This window comes from Petromyzon marinus, chromosome 62, assembly GCF_048934315.1.
Source record: "Petromyzon marinus isolate PM22_M1 ecotype Great Lakes invasive population chromosome 62, UKy_Petmar_22M1.pri1.0, whole genome shotgun sequence".
Taxonomy (NCBI): Eukaryota; Metazoa; Chordata; class Hyperoartia; order Petromyzontiformes; family Petromyzontidae; genus Petromyzon; species Petromyzon marinus.
The window spans coordinates 10,728,387-10,747,191 of record NC_133728.1 but is presented as its reverse complement, the minus strand read 5'-3'; the positions used below and the strand labels follow the sequence as shown (position 1 = coordinate 10,747,191).

General features: G+C 45.9%; 1 protein-coding gene across 1 annotated transcript; it reads left to right on the top strand.

The window, feature by feature from the left end:
* The first annotated feature begins 428 nt into the window (after positions 1–428).
* Positions 429–18,250, top strand: LOC116955941 (cornifelin homolog). Its single transcript, XM_032977301.2, has 4 exons — positions 429–609; positions 8,104–8,242; positions 12,221–12,357; positions 14,815–18,250. The coding sequence occupies exons 2-4, from the start codon at positions 8,104–8,106 to the stop codon at positions 14,962–14,964; spliced, it is 426 nt and encodes a 141-aa protein (XP_032833192.1). The 5' UTR covers positions 429–609; the 3' UTR covers positions 14,965–18,250.
* The last annotated feature ends 555 nt before the right edge of the window (positions 18,251–18,805 follow it).

Sequence of the window (18,805 nt, the reverse complement as noted above, 5' to 3'; positions counted from 1 at the left end):
CTATACACTACACTATACCCTACTGTACACTACTATACACTACACTATCCACTACATTACTATACACTACACTATTATACACTACTATCCACTACACTATCCACTACATTACTATACACTACACTATACACTATTATATACTACTATACACTGCACTATACACTACACTATACCACTATACACTACAGAACACCACTATACTAATTTGAAAACGGATTTCTTGAGAACTGCTTTTTGTGCGTCAGTTTGTTGTCCTTCCCCCCGCACACCTCCGATTAGCACGGCTGGCTACGTACGGCGCGAAAGAAGTGCATCACACACACACGTGCATACAGAGCCACACCCGGGGCTCGTGTTAGCAATGGCCCTGAGTGGACACGCCCTGCTGCCGTGTGTCCCTTTCGTGTGCCTGAGAACACGCGACTTTGTTTGACGAGTAAACTTGCGCGTGGCTCTTGTTCCGTGCGTGTTTAATTTGAGCTCTCTCTCGCTCTCTCGTGTTGTGGTCCGTGGGTTTATAACGTCCAACGTTGCTCCTCTGCCCCCTTTGTCAGCAGCGAGCGGGAGCGCGTGTGAAGGAGGCTCTGCACGTGGAACGCCGTTCCCAAGGTGAGGGCTCTGCGGCGTCGCTGGCAGTGGTCGCGTCTCACGGCGAAGGAACGGAATCGGATTCGTGGATTGGCGCTGCGGGAGGAATCCGATGAGCTCCGAAGCTTTCCCCCCCCCCACCGATGCCCAATAGGGGCGGGTGAGAACGTTACGACAACAAACACACAAACACGATAGGAGTGCAAGGGTATAGGACAGGTAAACAAATCACCTGACAAAATATACAAGTAAAACTAACACCGAGGTTCGATTCCCGAGCCGGGCGCATTTTTGCGTTCTCCTTCCTGCTCTGAAGAGTGAGTGGAGTTTTATGTTTTCCCATTGGTGTACAGAGTGAGTGGAGTTTGTGTGATCTCCCCCTGTTCTGCAGAGAGTGAGTGGAGTTTGTATTATCTCCCCCTGTCTGTAGAGTGAGAGTGAGTATAGTTTGTATGATCTCCCCCTGTTCTGTAGAGTGAGAGTGAGTGGAGTTTGTATGATCTCCCCCTGTTCTACAGAGTGAGTGGCGTTTGTATGATCTCCCCCTGTCTGTAGAGTGAGAGTGAGTGAGTGGAGTTTGTATGTTCTCCCCCTGTTCTGTAGAGTGAGTGGAGTTTGTATGATCTCCCCCTCTTCTACAGAGTGAGTGAGTGGAGTTTGTATGATCTCCCCCTGTTCTACAAAGTGAATGAGCAGAGTTTGTGTGATCTCCCCCTGCTCTACAGAGTGAGTAGAGTTTGTATGTTCTTCCCCTGCTCTATAGTGTGTGGACAGCTACCCCCTCGTGTGCCGTGCCATCCTTCAATAGATGTTGCTCGCTAACAGCACTTTCCCCCACAGTCTGCCAAAGGCTATACGGGAGATCTTCATCTTTGCCTGTGCACTCTGTATGTTGTCTCCCTGTCCTCCGAGTTTCTTCCTAAATGAATAAATAAAACCGACTGATTTTAACCAAGCATGCCAATGCAGGTCCCAATTGATAAAACAAAAAGTATCTAGATTTTTCTGGATAAATAAATAGGGGGGTTTTTTGGTGCAAAATCTCTCCATTCGAATTCTGCGAAGCGTGGCACATGTCCATCAATAAACACTTTGCTCGAAATAATAGAGCGCATGTGACCATTGATCTTCGAAGTCCACTGTTGGAGTCTAGCGGGGTTTCCCCTAATTTTTCCCATTCACTTTCGAGGCCCTGTAACGGAATAAAATAAAATCGCCTTGGTCGACAATGTAAATTTATTTTATTATGATTTCTTTTATTTTATTCCCGAAACACTGTCCGGATATACTCCCACCCCCATTCTCTCTACTTTTACTTCCTCACGCATTGACTCCTGCAACCCCTTGCTATCCGGAACCTCCCAGTCATCATTATCTTATTATTTGTATGGCTGCTGATGTAGATGCAGTGACAACGACTACAATTTCACATTAAGTTGGTCAATTACAGAACCGCGTCAGGAGCAGTAGCGGAGTGTATCGCTGTGATGTCTCCTTCCTATTTGTGGATCGAGGCATTGCGGTGTTATACCTTGTGTACGGTATGTTCTGGATGACCACAGTCGCACACTGCTGGAGTGTGTTTAATTTAACATTTGTGCACCATCAGATATCCGCATTTGCTGCTATAGTTTGTGAAGTGGATGCGGTTTTTGGGTGGACCGTGAACTTCGTGGAAGATCAAACCGAGGGATCTTCTTCTGTGTTTTGTGTCTTTTATGACTGGATGTTTAAATTTTTATTTAAAGCTTTCGTGACTGCAGGAATTCATATTCTTGGTTCTTTCGGTAAAGTCACGTAGAAGGGAAACAATACAATAATAAAATATGAAACAATAACTAGATGTAATTTTGATTTAAAGCTTTCGTGACTGCAGTAATTCATATTCTTAGTTTTTTCGGTAAAGTCACGTTGAAGAGAAACAACAAAATAACAAAATATATATAAAATAATAAAAAATTCTCACGACGTTTCGACCATATTTATTTATAAATAAATGTACCGTTTAAAAATAAATTTATGCAAACCAACACACCTGATGATGACCGTTTGAGTTATGGTCGAAACGTCGTGAGAATTTTTTATTGTTTTATATATATTTTGTTATTTTGTTGTTTCTCTTCAACGTGACTTTACCGAAAAAACTAAGAATATGAATATAATAACTAGATGTTTGTCTGTGAGTTTTGTTTTTTACTCCATTCAGCTCTTCTTTGGGCTAACCATCGAACAAATACGACCACCACATTGTGCGCTTTCAGATGCGCTTTTGCGGCTGTCTGGAACGCTCTTCTTTCCGATCTTTGGAAGCCACTGTAGCTGTGCAATTTTCAATCTAGATTTTTTTTTATGTCTTTACAACTGCTTTTTGTGTTTTGTTTGTTGTCCTTCACCCCGCATCTCCGATTAGCACTGTGCGAAAGAAGTTCAACATACATACAAAATGTGAAGTCGGCAGACTTACATCTCTTCTGCTTCCCCAGAAACGAAACTCACGTCCACACGTGATCTCGGTGGAACATGCGAACAAACGTTCTGGCTCTGTCCGGACATAGCAGGATGTTATGTCACGGTGGATCGGAGATGTTAATTACCTCGCCTGGTATACAGGAGGTCGTGGGTTCGATCCCAACCCTGACGCCTGCTGTATATTCGGAGTTTGCGTGTCTCTCTACCCGTGGTCGCGTTGATTTTTCTCCGGGTCCTCCGGGCTTTCCCTCCACATTTAGAATCAACGTCAGGCTTTTAGAGTGTTTGTATACTGTACATTTCCACGTGATGATGATAAGCCACTTCGTTGAGCTTTCATTTGTGATAGCCAGGTTGCTTCTGAAAATGAGCTGTATATCTCAGTGGGACTTACAGTATCTGGTGAAAATAAGTTGTTGAGTTTTTAGTTCATCTCTGGGCCTTATGTGGATCCGGGATGTGAAACTCTCTGCCGAAGGCTGTGAGGGAGTCTGGTGCGGTTGGTATCTCCACGTCCCGGCTATTTTAACATTTTAACTTCACCAATTGTTACTCACCCCCCCCTAATTGTTACATAAATCACTTTGAGATTGTATTATGTTTCAAGGTGCTGTTTAAGCTGTCATTGTTATTATAAAATCAGCGTTCATCATGAGCAAGCCACCAGTGGGCCACCGGCGTCTCCCTCGTGGCCTGTAGTTCGGGCCCCTAACGTGCGGCCCTCCCCGACAATACACAACGAGTGAACACACACTCCCTCCACCCCGATCATCATCGTGATGCTGTCATGAACCCCCCAATGGTTTGAAATGTGTGGCGGACCCTCACTCACACTGATGGTGTCTTATTCTCCCCCTCACCCCCTCCTATAATGAGTGAAGGGAAGCGGGCCAAGGGAGGGGAGAGGAGGGGGTAAGTGGCAATTATATTGAAGGGTGATGAACTGTGCGTGTTAGGAGAAAGGAATCTCACGTGTGTATATTCCACTTCTTTTGCACCGTACATAGCCAATCTCATGTTATTCGTAAGTGGGGTATATTCCTGGATTCTTGGATTTGCTGGGGGATGGGGTTCAGGGGGTAGGGGGGTTAAGTCTGCATCTTTACCGTTCAATTTGTGCACCACGTGAGCCAGAGAGGATAAGGCTTGTGTGGTGGGGCTGTTGTTCCATAACTCTAGTGATGGAGGTTCACAGAATTTCCAAGTGTTCAGTAAAATGTTACTGAGCTGCTACTCTGTGTGGAGACGAGCATGCTGGTATTTGAAGATGCCCCGGTGTTTGATGTGCCGAGAAGGGTCACTTCTATTGACAGTGACAATAGTGCAGGAACTCCTGTACTTACAAACGGGTTAGGTTTAAGAGGTCTGTTCGTAAGTCGATTTGTTCGTAAGTCCAACTTTACTCCTGTCGATTCCAAACACGTTGTACGGCGTGTACACTACACACGGGGGATGGCTTTAAAAGTTGTATAATCTCCTGTAGATGCCACTGGTTCTAATAACTACCACCCTCAACACTTTCACCACTCTTACGCTTCTGAGACATGATGAGGGTTGATAATTGATCGTGAAAAGAAGAGAACGTCGGAGTGAACCGCACAGCAACAACACAACAACAGACAATGGTGGCGGCCCACGCAGAAATGCTGGGAATGTTGGGTAATGATACCGAACCGTCACCATCCATTGTTCGGCGTTTGAACTTACGACACTGGGTCCAAACAGGCAACTGGACATCCGGACAGGTTTGTTCTATCTCTGAAACTTCGTAAGTCGAATGTTCATAAGTAGAGGAGTACCTGTAATGTCGTGTCATTCATTTTGAAGCGTTTGATGATGGCTGCGTTGCATTTTGCTATGTCCGGACAAGACCAGAATGCTTGTGCGTATGTTAGGGATCTTCACTGTGGGCATCTGAGCCAATTTGGGGGAGGTATTGCTGTAAAACCAGGGCTCGTTTTCTGTCTTTAAGGTAGGTGCCATACAGATATACTTTTTTATTGAACGGTCTTTAAGGGGCAGGTTCGAGGACCTTTGTGGGTCAGTGATGGGGTTATGAATTATTTTGTCCCATAGTGCCTTCGTTCTATGTATCTTGAACTTCTTACGCAGCGTTCATATATAACGTTGCTAATTCTATGTTCGATTGGACTGTTTTATCGTTCTGTGATCTTGTATTATTCTGTATGTGGTCGTATGGTTCCAAAACCAGTTGATTAATGGGGGGAAGTGTTGGTAGCCGGTATTTGTTTTGTGACTTATTGATCGCGGCTTCTTAAGGTGCAGGTACTGTCTGTAAATGTATTGTCGGCTCTGATATTTTAAAAGTATCAACCGGATGCTCTTCAGTGAATAGTTCAATCTTTTGAAAGTATGCGTTCCTCCAGGAGGGCCAATATACTCCATTGTTCATTATGTAAAGTAATGGGTCGAACTTTTAAATTAAACATTTTCATTTTACCAGCTTAAGACACCACTGAGCGATACTATAGCTCTTTTTCAGAAGCGACCTGGCTACCACAAATGATAGCTCAACGAAGTGGATTATCATCACGTGGAAATGTATAGCAGCCAAGTACTCTAAACGTATGTTGATTAGCACAGTTGCTTACGTACGGTGCGAAATAACTTCAACATGCAAACATTTTAAATGTGGAGGGAAAGACTGGAGGATCTGGGGAAAAATCCGCACAAGCACGTGAAGAGAGAGGGCACACCGCAAACTTCCAAATATACAGCAGGCACCAGGGTCGGGATCGAACCCACGACCTCCTGTATACCAAACGAGGTCCCCCAGAAACCAAGTGTGACCAGATACAGTACATGAGGTGGGGAAGTACAACATCAGTCTCCAGGTGATTTTGCTTACAATTGGTGGGTGTGGGAAGGGGGAAGAGGTTTAGTCCTGTAAGTCTCCATGGGCCTACTGGTAGAGGCATTGCCCTCTTAGTCGCCATGGACCTAGCGGAACCCCTTCCCAGTTTTTTCGGGTATCTCGAGCTTTCCCATTTACCCATATATTTGATTGAATGTTTCTAATAGCTGTGTAATACTCATAGCAGTCTGGGAGTGCAAGGTGTTCTTCTCATTCTTGCTGGGGACATTGGTGTACGTATGCATAGTACATATGTAGAGGTGTTAACTACTCACTGTTCGGTAACCTGCATTGCCACTAGGTATCAAAGGGGCAGTGCAGCGTTACCTCTGTGTACATAACGGTTGGAGTCAGACGAGGTGAAGTGAATCGTAGCCACAGTTTGGTAAGAACCAATCAGACAGTTCCACGTGGGAATGTGGGATTGGTTACACCTGGCCACAAACGGGAATAAGAAGGGTGACCGCGCAGAGCGCGGGGAGTTCTCTCTCTACACGAAGACCGAAGCCCAGGCTGAAGATAGCCAGGACCCTGGACCCAGCCTTCCAGCCCTTCTGAGGGCTAAGTCTCGGCATATCCAGTGGTCAAGACCCGCCGGGGCCAGCGGTGGGTCAGATAGCCTCCCCTAGGTCCCAGCCAGAGGACTCTAGGATAGCGGTAGACGTGTGAGTAAGTCCCGCCAAGATAGGAGGCTGTACCTCCTTAGGTTAGCAAGAGACCTGTGTGTAGATCATGCTAAGTCCGAAGGCTGTACCTTCTTAGGGTATCGGGTGAGGGGACCGTATACCCCTCTGTGTGTTAAGGACTGTGTAAGAGAAGTATTACAATAAACAGAGTGTGCCTCGTAAGTTTATTCGTCATTATAAACACTACATATATGCTGAACTTCGCACCATACGTAGACAACCGTGCTAATTGAAGGACAAAAACTAAACACAAAAAGCAGTTTTCAATTTAGAATAGTGGTGTTTGGTAGAGTGTTGTGTATAGAAGTGTATAGTGTAGTGTACAATGTAGTGTATAGTAGTGTATAATGTAGCGTATAGTAGTGCAGTGTATAGTAGCGTAAAGTGTAGTGTATGTATGTGGAACTTTCGCACCGTACATAGCCAACCGTGCTTACCGGAGTGTTCAGTCTAATAGAATATGTATTATTATTTTAGTGACATCATAGATGTCACTGGGTAATGCCGGCTCCAGCGAGGCAGGGCGTGCGATGTATTACCATTGCGGTGTAGTACCAGCCCGAGAGGGGCTCGGTGAGCGCTGACAGAGAGCGCTGAGTGGCACCACGCTCGGCGTGCAGTGCTGTCACCTATAGGAGGGGGTGTGAGAGTGCCAGCCATGAATGGGGTGGATAAAGGCCATGCCACTCTAATTGACCCTGAGAGGCACATGATGAGTAAGATCTACACAGGGGCCCCAAGTCGGAGCTAGGGGTGGTCACGTGTTGGGGCAAGATCCTGCTAGAGAGTTCGAGAAGGTGGTCGTGGCCAAGGGCGGGGCCAGCCACGGCCAGTGATAATATAAACCGGGTCCCCAGAGTGACCGGGGTTCAGCGTTGCTGTTGTTATCCTGAAGATCTACGTTCTACGTCCGAGAAGAGTCACCAATACGTGGACCTGGACCCAAGCTGGGGTCCGGTCCGTTGTAGCTACTCCCAGTGTAATTAGTGTAGTTAGCCTGGTGGTCCACCACCATAGTGCGTAGTCAGCATGGTGGTCCACCACCATAGTGTGTAGTTAGCCTGGTGGTCCACCACCATAGTGTGTATTTAGCCTGGTGGTCCACCACGATAGTGTGTGGTTAGCCTGGTGGTCCACCACCATAGTTTGTATTTAGCCTGGTGGTCCACCACGATAGTGTGTAGTTAGCCTGGTGGTCCACCACTATTGTGTGTAGTTAGCCTGGTGGTTCACCACTATAGTGTGCAGTTAGCCTGGTGGTCCACCACCATAGTGTGTAGTTAGCCTGGTGGTCCACCCCCATATATTGTTATCTGGTAAAGGGGCAGTTACCCCTTTGTGTTGGTATCAATAAATGAGTTGCAATCCAAAGAGTACGTCTGCGATTCAGTTGAATCTAATTCTAGATTTCAGTTGAATCTACTATATTATGATTATTGTCATCATCGTTTGCAATGTTATTTCTGCTCCTTTGCGCTGTTGCAGATGATCGTGACACAGCACCCCGTGCTGGTGACGCAGCCCCCCGTGCTGGTGACGCAGCCCGTGGCGCACACAGTGAATGTACAGGGACAGGCCCAGTGGTCATCCCACATGATGGATTGCTTCCAGGATACGGAGATCTGTGAGTTTGTATCTACGGCATCTCTTTTTTGTTGTTGTCCATTATCCAAAATTATGAAAAATAAAAATTGGTCTTCAAATTTGATGTCTTGCAAAAGGCATCTTCTTTCACACCGTACATGGCTAACCGTGCCAATTATATGGTTGATTGGCCTGTTGTATCGCTCTGTGATCTTGTTTCATTCAGCTATACTGTATGTGGTTGTATGGTTCCAAAGCCAGTTCATGGGGGGTAGGGGGGAGTCTTTAGTATCCAGTATTTGTTTCGTGACTTGTTGATCCTAGCTCCGAAGTTGCATGAACTATCTATAAAAAGTATCAATGCAGATTCTAGATTTTAAGCTTTCGTGACTGCAAGGATCCATACTCTTTGGTTCTATTCGGTAAAGTCACGTAGGTAAAAAAACAAAACAAAATTAAGCATACATTGGAAAGATGTTCTAAATCGAACCAAACATTAAACTAATTTTCAATGGTACAGTATATTTATTCAAGTAGTGGCATTCCAAACTTTCACTGTGGTGTAATGTCCAAGCTTTCACAATAGTACATTTTATGCTAATTCCTTTGTCAAGGCGTTTTCTGTTTACCCCCTCACAGCTTAAAGGAGGCGACCTGCGCTTGGCTTTCTTCCCTCCAACGCTGTCCTCTGGACAGTTTGGTCCCTTCACCTGATGAAGGCCACTTGTGTTGTGGCCGAAACGTCGTGATTTTTTGTTGTTTTGTTTTTTACCTACGAATAGAACCAAAGAGTATCAATGCAGACTTGATACCTTGCAAAAGGTATCTTATTTGGTGTTTGAACACCTTCATGACACCTCTTGTTTTGTTGCTAGAAAGGGTAAAACCTATTCTTAGTTTTTTTTTCCACTCGTGAGTTTCCCGGCCACCACAAGCCACAAGGACCATGGGTCACTGCCGTCAGAGTGACAAAAATCCCCCGTGTAGCCTTAACAGACTTTTGGGCAAGTGCTGTTAGCGAGCAGCACCTATGAAGGCTGGCACGCCCGACCGCCTTTGTCTCCCTAGTGGCGATGTTTACACAACACACCAGGTACTCATTTGAGGCTGCGTCGACCTAAGGGAGGCCCAGGACTTGTTTAAATAATTGTCACTGGTGTTGATGGCCGTGAGCAGGAATCAAACCCGGGTCGCCTGGTTTGTAGCGCAGCACACTAACCTCTACACTACTCTTCCCCCAGACACACATACACACAATGCACATGTGTATGTGTTTGTTGCATATACACGTACAGTCTGTTCTCCATTAATGCCGCTTGTTTTATGATCGCGAATTGGATATAACGCAATGGCTGTATTGTAGGGACCAGATTTTTTTATAACGTGGATGCGTATTGGATATAACGCGATTGAGCGAACGGAACTACATCGTGCAAGTAGGAATAAGCAGTCATACGGCTGCCTCGGCGTAGCATCAAACAAGGCGGGATGCTGCTGGATGCTTCTAAACACTACCCACGACACCTCTGTCTTTGTTCGGCGTGCGTTACGCAACTCACACATTATCACAGGCTGTGCTTTACCCCCTTTATTATTTGTTACAATGCGATGTTTCCATAATGCGGTGTTCTTCGGGAACGCAACTTCTACCGCATTATAGAAGAACAGACTGTGTTGGCAATCACTGAGGTGTGCTGTGAGCAATGCCGTTGGGGGGGGGGATGCCGATCCTAATGAGCTGTTATTATTAATGAACATCCATTACCTTCATGGCGTGTTCGCAGCCACTGCCTCCGATTAGAACGGTTGGCTGCGTCCGGTGTGAAAGAAGTTCAACCGCCATTCGCCACTAAGTGGTGGTGACATCACCACGGCGCTTGTGCCAGGTTATGTGCACGTTAAGGCCACGTGAAGAGGTCACGGAGCAGACCCAGGTGCCATGGGTTGACTGACTGAAATGACTGGCCGATGCACCACATGAGCCCCACTAAAATACGACACTTGCCTGGGTATTTTATGTCATCAAATACTCCACCCCCCTGAAACTCTGCACGAGTGATGAGGCAGTTGTGGATAGAGTTGAGACGTTCCCATACTTTGGGCAGTATGCTTATGACCAGCTCCGGTTTGGCAGTAGTTCCAGTCCAGTCTAACTTTGAAGCAGTCGAGCAGCATTATATTTTCATCAGCTGCATAACGCTGTGTGGAAGCTACCTGGCCTATCGATCCACACCAAGCTCTGGGTCTTTTCAGCCACAGTTATCCCCTCCCCTCTCTGTGCCTGTGAAATGTGGAGCCCTTTAAAGGAACATCTGCACCGGTTTTAAACAATAAGGCTAGCTTGCCTACAATCCATTCTGGGTTTAACCAGATTGTATTGTGTGAGGAGTTCACAGATCCTTGAAAGATCTCGACATAGACCCATCCCTGAGCTGCCCCAATAGGCGAAGCCGCAATGGCTGGGTCATGCAGCCCACATGCCCAGACACCGCATGCCCAAGCAGCTTTTGTTTAACCGGATATAGGGGGCTAAATGGGCACTGCATAGGCTCGAGAAACGATGGGCTGATGAAGTTCAGAAAGATGTGGAGCTGATTGGATTTTCAGATGAAGAATGGTCCCAGCGGTGTCAATAATCAGCCTCTGTGGAGGAGGCTCGTGACGACGCTGCTACTGGGTAGTTGGAGGCAGTCACCCTCCAGCAACAATGGAGGACAGTGGAGCAACCCTCACAACAATGGGCAGAGGGCCGGTGGAAAGCAGAGGTGATGCATCTGTCAGCCATCTCAGGAAATTAGCCCTCAACACCTGGGTCTGCCCCATGACCTTCTGTCAATGAGGCTTCAACACTTTACAAGGCCCCAAAGTCTATTTGGCCTCGGTCGAGCGTGATAGTGATGTCACCTTCACGTCGTCGTGAATAGTGGCTGCTTTTTTTGTTGTGTCGAGTTTGTACATTCTTCTCCTGTACTAGGTTCTCTGGTTTCTTCCCATAGCTAAAGAAAAAAAAGACAAAATATTACTCGCATCCTCATGCTCAAACAATTACCTGGAAATTACGCAATTGGTATGACACATCGCACCATCGGCCCCTTCTGCAAAAATAAATAATAACAGGACCCTTCTGAAAATGAGTTCTGATACTCTCAGTGAGGCTTCCCTGGGTACACAACTGTAATGATAATGACAAATAAGAATAACTTGACAACCTGGTATAATCACGGCAGGCAAGTCCAAGACGTTAGTTGTGGCAAAATGTAAACTACCCCGCCTGGTATACAGGAGGTTGTGGGTTCGATCCCGACCCCTGTATGTATTTGGAGTCTTGCACGTCTACATCATTAAACCTCCTTTGCCAGTATCAAAGTATAATACAGTAATAGGGGGTTTTCCCCTTTTTTCTGGAAACAAAACTGAAACCTTTTTACTAGGAATCATGTCTGCATTAACCACAATACTCGTGGTCAAAATGCAAAAAAAATACACTGATTATATGTACATTGTCCTTGAAACTGATTGGTCCATACCACAGGCGGCTTTCTTTTGAGCCTCGTCTCAATTGGTGCTAGACCAGAGGACGCCAAAAGGCGTACAGCTCAAAGACAATGCACTATCAAAGTAATGAGGGCTCGGGGTAAGCATCTACATCATTAGACCTCCTTTGCCAGTATCAAAGAGTGTATTTTTTGTTTGCATTTTGACCACAAGTATTGTGGTTAATGCACACGTGATTCCTTGCAAAAAGATTTCAGTTTTGTTGCCAGAAAAACGTGGAAAAAACCCTATTATTATATGTTGCACGCATTTTTCTCTCTCCACATTTAGAATCAACATCACGCGTTCAGGTTGCTGCTGCTATAAATGCCCACGTGATGATGACAAGCCGCCATTTCGTTGCACCATCATTTTGCGATAGCCAAGTCGCTTCAGCCGGGGCCTTACCTGGTCAATTGAAAATTGTTTAATAGATTCGTTTTAGATTGATAATTTCTCCCACTGCTCCTCCATGTTGTGACAGGCGTCTGCGGGTTCTTCTGCCTGCCGCTGCTGCAGTGCAAGGTGGCGTCGGATTTCGGCGAGTGCTTCTGCGTCCCGATGCTGCCTGGGGCCTTAATGGCGTTGCGGACTGGCATTCGAGAGAGGCACCATATCGAGGTAATTATAACGACGATGATGTTGATGACGACGGCAATGGCGAAGATGATGATGACGATAACGACGATGACAACGACGATGATGATGATGATGTCGACGATGATTATGACGACGATGACGATGATTATGACGACAATGATCACAATTATGACAGTAACGACAGTGACGACGACGACGACAATGACGATGACGATGATGCCAATGATGCTGATTTCTGCATTTGATATCGAGCCACCCTACTTTACGCAGGCATGTCTTAGAGCGACTTGCACCTCATCATTAACACATTTGAAAGGGGGACGGTCCCCCTCCCCACCCCCCGGTGGCAGCTGTCCCTGTGTTGGCATGGAGGTGACTCAGTAACTTGAGCCTGTAAACAAGTGGACATCAGTCTGCTGCCAGCAAGATGCAATGGTTGCTGCTGCTGGTTGTACATACAGTCCCAATTGAGCGATTTGCAATTTGGGAGATTTTAGACTCGTTTCAAATGACGTTATGGGATTTTTTTTTAACTGCCAACGTGAAGCAGATGGCACGCCGCATTTCACGGTGACCAGGGGCCGCCTTTCAACTTTTAAAAAAACACGAGAACCCTCTTGGGAACGAATGAGGAACGCAAACGCTGGCGCTTGGCCGCGCCACCACCCCGATGGCGCTGATGCGCCAGCACTGTCCATGCCCGCGGTGGGAGAACATGATAGCAAATTAGGGACCGTCCATAAATGACGTCACAGACCTAGGGGGGGAGGAGAGTCAGACATTTGTGACGATGTGTGACGAGGGGGGGAGGGGGGGTTTGAGAAATGCGATGTCACATCAAAATGTGCAAACTTTAAATAAAAATAAACAATTTAATTATTATTATAACAACACTAATTTTGATGAAATTTCATTATAAACGTTTTGATTATTTTACTTTACTAAGGTCACCTTTTATTTACTCCATGAAGGAGCATTTTGCTTCTCAATGCGAGAATGGAGAAGCATACATTTTGTACAATTTTTGAATGATTGTTATTAAACATTTTTATTTTTAATGATTCTACCAGGGCTTTTCATTCTGTGGAATGAATATGTGATTGTTATAATTGTACTCTCCATTTTGCTTCGTTCTACTACAAAGTTTCAAGTATTTTTTATAGTTATAATTACATTTAATATTTGGTAATTATAAGAGAATTTCAATATAATATTCTGAACATCTGCAGTTTTAGTTAGATGTTGAATATTTTCAAGTGAATTTTATGCTAAATTTCAGCTTTTCAACGCCTCCTTTTTAATAAATGTTTTCTCCTAAAACATCAGAGTGCAGCGCCACATTAAATACGCACTACAACGACAATAGTTAAAAGTGATTTGAAGCATGTTTATTTTCAAAATGGAAATATGGTTTTAGGTGGGGGCAGAGTTTTGTGACGTCATATTTGAGGGGGGTCTGACTTTTTGTGACGCCGTATGACGAGGAGGGAAGGGGGGGTCAAAAAACGGCCAAAATCGCGTGACGTCATTTATGGACGGCCCCTTATAACGACGCAAATTAAACGTCGGGCATAGATCTATGTTGCTGTTAGGTTTATACCCGATTGAAAATTGGTCAAATGATTAAAATAAAACTGAACTATTCAACTATTGTTTTTAAACAGGTAAGGCCCACTGAAACGGCCTGGCCACCACATATGATAGCTCAACGAAGTGGCTTATCATTGCGTGGAAATTGATAGCAGTCAAATAATCTAAACGCATGTTTCTAAACCACAAGACCCGGAAAAAAATCTACGTGAACACGGAGGGAGAGATACGCAAACTCCAAATATACAGCTGGCATCCTGTATACCAGGCGAGGTAGTTAACATCTCGCCACCGTGGTGCCACGTCTTCGTACACAAATAGACGCCCAAAGCGCAACCATAATCTCACAGATGATGAAAGATCTGGACACATTCCCATCAGTGATCTCCTTCAGTAGGCGAGGCGTCGATGGCTGGGTCATGCAGCCTGCATGCCGAGCCACGGCATACCCAAGTAGCTTCTGTTTGGCCGGATATAGGAGGCTAACGGATGTCGTATGGGCTAGAGAGGAGATGGGCTAATGTCGTACAGGTGGATGGGCACCTGATCAGACTTGGAGGAGGCTCGTGAAGGACGCTACTACTGGGCAGTTGGAGGCAGTCGCTCTCCAGCAACAACTGAGGGTGGAAGAGCGACGCTCACAACAACGAGCGGAGCGCCGGGTAGCTAAAACGCACAGAGTTGTCAGTGGCGATTACAGGAGTTGCAACTGTCAGCGATTTTAGGAAGTTAACCCACAGCACCTGTCTGTCCGTGTGACCTGCCAGCGGGGTCTTCGACACGTGGCCTCAAAGTGGACCTAAGCATGGCACAAGCACCGTGGTAACATCACCCGTCACTCAGTGGTGAACAGCGGCGGTCGTTGTTGTTGTTGTTCTTGCGATGCAGGGCACCGTGTTTGACGACTTCGTGAGCCTGTGGTGCTGCAATCACTGCACCACGTGTCAGATGGCGCGCGAACTGCGACACCAGAAGAACCGCGGGACAGCCGTCACGGTGGTGACAACCACGCAGCCCGTGGCCGTGATACACAGATAAACACACACAAAAATATATACATACATACACACATATATACATACACATACAAAAAATATCCCCCGTATAGCCTTAACAGACTGAAGGGGAAAGTGCTGTTAGCGAGCACCTATGAAGGCCTGAACGCCACACGATGGGGTGGGTGGCCAACACCACGCCCGGCCGCCTTTGTCTCCCTAGTGGCGATGTTTACACATCGCACCAGCTACTAATTTGAGGCTGAGTCGACCTAGGGGAGGCCTAGGACCGGTTCAGATAATCGTCACTGGTGTTGGCCGTGAGCGGGAATTGAACCCAGGTCTCGGGGTTTCGTAGCGCAGTGTACTAACCACAACATCACCGCTCCCCACATATACATATACACACATACACACACATACACACACATATACACACATATACACAAAAAGACACGTAAATAACAAGATAGATAAGTAGGCAATGCTTCTCCTTTATATATCACATAAAAATACAAATATTTCGTACACAACCCATGGAGCCTGAGTTTTTGCTGTAGAGACACTGAATGTTGAAACCGGTGTAGAATTTTTTTTGTTTATATTTAAATCAACGTTGCAGAAATTATGCACTCGTAAAAGGATATGGGCCAATGGTTTGAGTAAATACAACTTTAATTAGTTTTTTTTTTGTATGTGAAGACACGGATACATGAAGGTTAGACTCATCGTTTGGTTGTCTACAGCAGTGGTTCTCAACTTTGTTTGGCTACTCTACCCCCTTGTTTAATTTAGTTTTAACCGAGTGTACCCCCCTTGCCTTACCCAACGTGGTTCTCAGAAATAAATGAAATTAATAATGAACATCAATATTTGAACCAATTGTCCATTTTTGTGAGGAATATCCTAACTAGCTAAGCAACTGCAAGTAAATGCAAAATAATATCAATGGACGCCCTGCGTGCATGACGCAAATTGTTCGCGTTCGCCGGTTACTCTTGGAAACTAACATTGTTTACGATCAATGAGTTTAGAAAGGTCTTTCACATCGTTATAGGTTACCACATGGGTGAAAATTTTGTCGTATTTTTTATTATTATTGGCAGATTCAAATGTTATTATTCAACAATGACTCTCATGTACAACAATTTAACGCATTTATAAATCACACACCACACCCCCCTCCTCTCCCCCACGGGACATTGCCACGCGTTACCTCCCAGGGGTCCACCGCGTACCCCACCGGGTTGAGAACCACCACTAGTCTACATGGCACGCCCCTTGCCTGTGACGCGAAGACAAGCCAATGTGGCTCTGTGCGTTGTTGCGACCATATGCCTCGCCATACTGACACCAGCCATGGACACGACAGTGGCTAGGAGACGTTAACAACCTCGCCTGGTATACAGGAGGTTGTTGGTTCGATCACGACCCTGACACCAGTTGTATATTTGGAGTTTGTTTACCTCTCTCCCCGTGGTCGCGTTAAATTTTCTCCAGGTCCTCCAGTTTTTCCCTCCACATCTAAAAACATCCGTTTAGAGTATTTGGTTGATATACATTTCCTAATGAGAAACCACATTCGTGAGCTATCATTTGTGGCCAGGTCGCTTCTGATAAAAGCTCTATATAGCTCAGTGGGCATTACCTGTTAAAATTAAAATTGGTTTTCTCCGGGTCCACCGATTTTTCCCTCCACATTTAGAATCAACATCACACGTTTCGAGTATTTAGCTGCAATACATTTCCACGTGATGAAAAGCCACTTCGTTGAGTGATCATTTGAGATAGCCAGGTCGCTTCTTGAAGAAGAGCTATATATAGCTCAGTGGGCCTTAACTTGGTAATGAAACAAAATAGTTTTTAGTTTAGTACTGGTTCTGCCTTGAGTCAATGCTGGAAATTCCAATTGACAACGGCTTCATTATATCCAGGACACAACAAATGCACATATAAATATCTTCCCCACTCGTAAGGAGCTATGCGACGGCATGCGCATCTCTATTCAGCGGCTTTGAGCCACCCATGGGAATTCCGCATTCTGATGGCCAGAGTTAATCATAATATTTTAAACGGGACGTTCATGTCACCAGGTTAGCCACCCACCTGCGAATTTTCAATGCAGGATGTCCTGTGGCATTTTTGAATGTGATGTGGGGGTAGACTCACGGCTGACGGTGGCAGGGCAGGGTAAGAGGCCTACGTGGGGTGAAAAGCCTTTCTCATCCTGGAGCTAACAATATGTGGTCATCAGCGCTGATCATATTGAGGTGCAGACTGGCGCCCTCCTCTAGAGGGCCCTGCTGCTGCTGGTGTCTGCAGTTTAATGGACTAACCACGCGTGAGCACCAGGACAACATAAAGCATTTACCCCACCTAGGCCTCTTACCCCACACCCTACTAGGCCTTAGTCGCTCATTCAGTCCACAGGGTGCATATTTACTCGGCGTTCCACCAGTACAGGGAGAATGCACGCGGCAGAAGCATTGAGCAGAAGTTTCAAGGAGCTGTGCAATGATCTGCCTTGACCTGCCCAATGATCTGACTTGATCTGTTCCTGTGCAATTCCGGATTGACTTCAATGTCACTTGTACAGTTCTAAATGGCCTTGCTCCGTCTTACCTAAAGGAGCTCATCACCCAATATGTAGGATAAGATAGGTAAGAGGCCTACATGGGGTGAAAGAAAGGCCTTTCTCATCTTGGAGCTAACGGAAAATTCCATCATCAGCCCTGCTCAGGTTGAGGTGGAGAGACTGGTGCCCACCTCTAGAGACACTGCTGCTGCTGCTTGCTGCTGATGATTGTGTCTACAGCTCAACAGACGAAGCATGTGTGGGTACCAGGACGAAAAGGCCTCATGCCCCACGTAGGCGTATTACCCCACACCCTACCATATACATATATAAACATTGTATACATTTTTTTAGGTAACTATTGATAATTCCGCATTACTTAATTGTGGAAGGAGTCCAGAGCACCATGGAAAAAAAAAACTCCTCACACGTGAGAGTGTGACAACACTGTATCCAATACCGACGGAACTTTTAAAGAATCATAGATTGCTAACTCATTTATTTCAAATTGCTTTTTGCGTGTTTATTTTGTTGTCCTTCCCCTGCGTCTCCAATTATTACGGTTGGCTGCATATGTTGTGAAAGAAGTGCAACATACATACAGTCTGTTCTCCTTATAACGCCGCGTGTTTTCATAACGTGAATTGGATAAAACGCGATGAATGTATTATAGGGAACACTTTTTTTTACGCCGATGTGAATTGGATACAACACGATTGAGTAAACAGAACTACGTCACACGAGTAGGAATAAGTGGTTGTACGGCTGCCTCGGCGTAGCATCATACAACGTATTGGGATGCTGCTGGATGCTTCTAAATGCTACCCATACGCACACACATGTAGTGACATCGCGGACGTCACTGTGTGGTGCCGGCCCTAGAGAGGCTGATGTACTCACATCGCAGACATCACGTGTGTAGCGACATCGTGGATGTCACTGGGTATTGCCGGCTCTAGCGAGGCACGGCGTGCGATGTACTCACATCACGGACATCACGTGTGTAGCGACATCATGGATGTCACTGGGTAATGCCCGCTCTAGTGAAGCACGGCGTGCGATGTACTCACATCACGGACATCACGTGTGTAGCGACATCGTGGATGTCATTGGGTAATGCCCGCTCTAGCGAGGCACGGTGTGCGATGTACTCACATCATGGACATCACGTGTGTAGCGACATCCTAGATGTCACTGGGTAATGCCGGCTCTAGCGAGGCACGGCGTGCGATGTATTTACATCACAGACTCCCCATATATGTGGGTGTAGTACCAGCCTTAGAGGGGCTCGGTGAGCGCTGATAAGAGA